Genomic DNA, 2,500 nt, shown 5'->3' with positions numbered 1-2,500 from the left:
TTAGCCCCTCTCATGTGTTATTTGCTGTGTTATTATGACTTGGTTGAAGGAAGGCCTCGGGTTGATTTTAATGATGTTTCTTCTCTCCGGCTTCTGCTGTTGGTCCGGAAGTCACTGGGGAGAGCTGGAAAAATACAGGTTGTTTTTACATATGCATATACTTTGAGCACTGCATGGATAATAATGTTACTGAGAGTTTGAAGAAAGCAGTATCGAGATTATTTATAGTTTCATTTGGTTCTGTGAAGTTTGTATCTAGAAGGCATAATACCATATGCTATTTGCTCAGACTTATACAATGTTCAGCAGAGAATGGCGTTACGTGATCAAATTCACCCTGTTTTTTTTAAGTCGCCCTTATTAACAAATTACATCACTCACCCTCATTAACCACTTATGACTTCACTCATCCCATTAGCCCCTCTCGATATTGCCTCCTCATGAGACCCTTGTGATGTCAGTTGTCTTTATTGTCGTGTCACTCATTCTTCCTGACTTCTTGTGATGTTAGTCATTTTTATCAAGACTTTACTCTTGGATACATCACCCATCCTTACTAATTCCTTGAAAAGTCACTCGTCCTTTGAAAATATTTGTGATATCCCCTTGTCTTACGTCGTGAATTCCCTTTGCCTTACTGACATCGCCCATCCTTACTGAACCTTTGTGGCACCATTTATACTTACTAATACATGCCATAACACATTTTTAAACCTTGTATTGTCACTTATCCTTAACAGCCTCTCAAAGTGTCATTCTATAACTCCTTATGATGTTACTTTTACTGACCTCATTTGACATCACTCTTATTATCTCCTTCTGATGCCACCAACACTTGGTGATTCCTTATAGTCAGTCACCCTTGGACAGCCACGTAACCTTTTATACTTGGTGATGTCAAATACCCTCACTTGGCCCCATGTGATGTCTCTGATAATTTTTATCTTGTGAGTTTACTCTTTATTTAGCCTCTCATGGCGCCATTCCCCCCTCATGACCCCAGCATGATGTCACTCACCCTCACTGACCCCTTGTGACATCACTCACACTGACACCCTCATCCTCGAATTTGCCCCTCACGACCCCGCCGCGGAGGTCACCGTTGCTCAGCCTTTCCGCGCCGCCACGACCTGTCCCTGTTGCGCGGTCCGACCTTTGACCTCGCTGCGGGGAGTCGCTGGAGAGGGATGATGACTTCCAGGTCTTGGTTGCTGCCGAGCTGAGGTCAGGTATGTCAAGGATGTGTTAAAACAGTAGTTTCATGTTTGTTTATATATGTTCATATTCTCTCTCTTTCACCTCTCTCTCTCTCTCTCTCTCTCTCTCTCTCTCTCTCTCTCTCTCTCTCTCTCTCTCTCTCTCTCTATCTCTCTCTCTCTCTCTCTCTCTCTCTCTCTCTCTCTCTCTCTCTCTCTCTCTCTCTCTCTCTCTCTCTCTCTCTCTCTCCAATATACAAAAAGTGGTAATTCAAATAAATAGAAGTATAATTAACTTGCGTTTTAAATTAAGATATGTGTGTAAATTATACTTATTAAAAACATAAAGATAATTTGAACTAAAGATTAAGTAATGATATTCAATAAAGTTTTATAAGAATCATTAGTAAATAAATAAATAGTGGATTACTCTTTACTCTTAGATTTATGAACCTATCACTTGTTGCCTGTAACTTGAACCACCAATTTCGCATTGGCTGAAATTTTGATTATGTATGTTCTGTTTAAATACCTAGCACTGATTAGTATCTTGTGTCACATTGCCGGACTGAACGAGCAGCCTAAGAGCCTAAGACTGTATTATTAAAACTTTCTTACACTGTTTTTTTTGTGTGTGTATTAGTCACGATCAGATTTCTCATTGAAACAGGCTGACATCATTCCATTATATCTTTTTCGTAGATAAGAGTGATTTAGCAGTGACTGAGTGAGAGATATTCACTTAATTTAGAAATTGGAACTCTTCACCTGCATTTCTAGCACGTTGAGGTACTTCGTTAAGGAATAGATAATTCCTATCTAAACAAATCTGTTCCTTTCTCTGTGGCCTAACACCTTCCTAATCTTGACCCCATCTTCGCGACACGATTTCTTAACATTGACCTCATACTTTCACCTTATTCCTGACCCTCTACTGACCTGCCTTTGAATGTGACCTTTGAGAGCGTGGTCAAGCTTACGTTGCTGTCCCATGTCGTATTTTCATGAACCAATGGATCTTCACTCGTATTTTTGATCAGAGCTTCGCCGTCTGAGTCACTGTATGGACGAACACGTGAAGCGAAAAAAGCGAATGTTATCATCCGAGAAGACTTATAGCTATAAGTCTTCTTGGTTGATGGAGACAAGAACAGGCGAATAATGTCTATTCTCAAAGTATACGTAAATCTAGGCGGTTTATTTCTACTAGTTGATTGACAATCGTGTACTGCAAGTGTAGTTTCTTTGGGAAAGTTAATGTATGTGGATTTAAATTGATTTATATATGGAATACTTTATAAAAT

General features: G+C 39.6%; 1 protein-coding gene across 7 annotated transcripts in view; it reads right to left on the bottom strand.

Moving 5' to 3' along the window:
• Positions 1–2,500, bottom strand: part of LOC119578707 — a 34,063-nt gene that overhangs the window by 890 nt on the left and 30,673 nt on the right. For 3 of the 7 annotated variants that reach the window (XM_037926288.1, XM_037926286.1, XM_037926290.1), the window contains 3 exons: positions 2,136–2,255; positions 1,048–1,219; positions 1–124 (listed from right to left, as the gene is read on the bottom strand). The exon at positions 1–124 is cut by the window's left edge and continues 890 nt beyond it. In XM_037926288.1, the coding sequence (XP_037782216.1) occupies positions 68–124; positions 1,048–1,219; positions 2,136–2,255 (349 nt within the window). In that variant the 3' untranslated portion in view covers positions 1–67. Of the gene's footprint in view, positions 125–1,018; positions 1,220–2,135; positions 2,256–2,500 lie in introns of all 7 variants that reach the window. The other 4 variants (XM_037926291.1, XM_037926289.1, XM_037926292.1 and 1 more) reach the window with 3 other exon arrangements.

Source organism: Penaeus monodon, chromosome 11 (assembly GCF_015228065.2).
Source record: "Penaeus monodon isolate SGIC_2016 chromosome 11, NSTDA_Pmon_1, whole genome shotgun sequence".
Taxonomy (NCBI): domain Eukaryota; kingdom Metazoa; phylum Arthropoda; class Malacostraca; order Decapoda; family Penaeidae; genus Penaeus; species Penaeus monodon.
The sequence above is the reverse complement of the archived record's forward strand: the minus strand, read 5'-3'. Positions and strand labels throughout refer to the sequence as shown.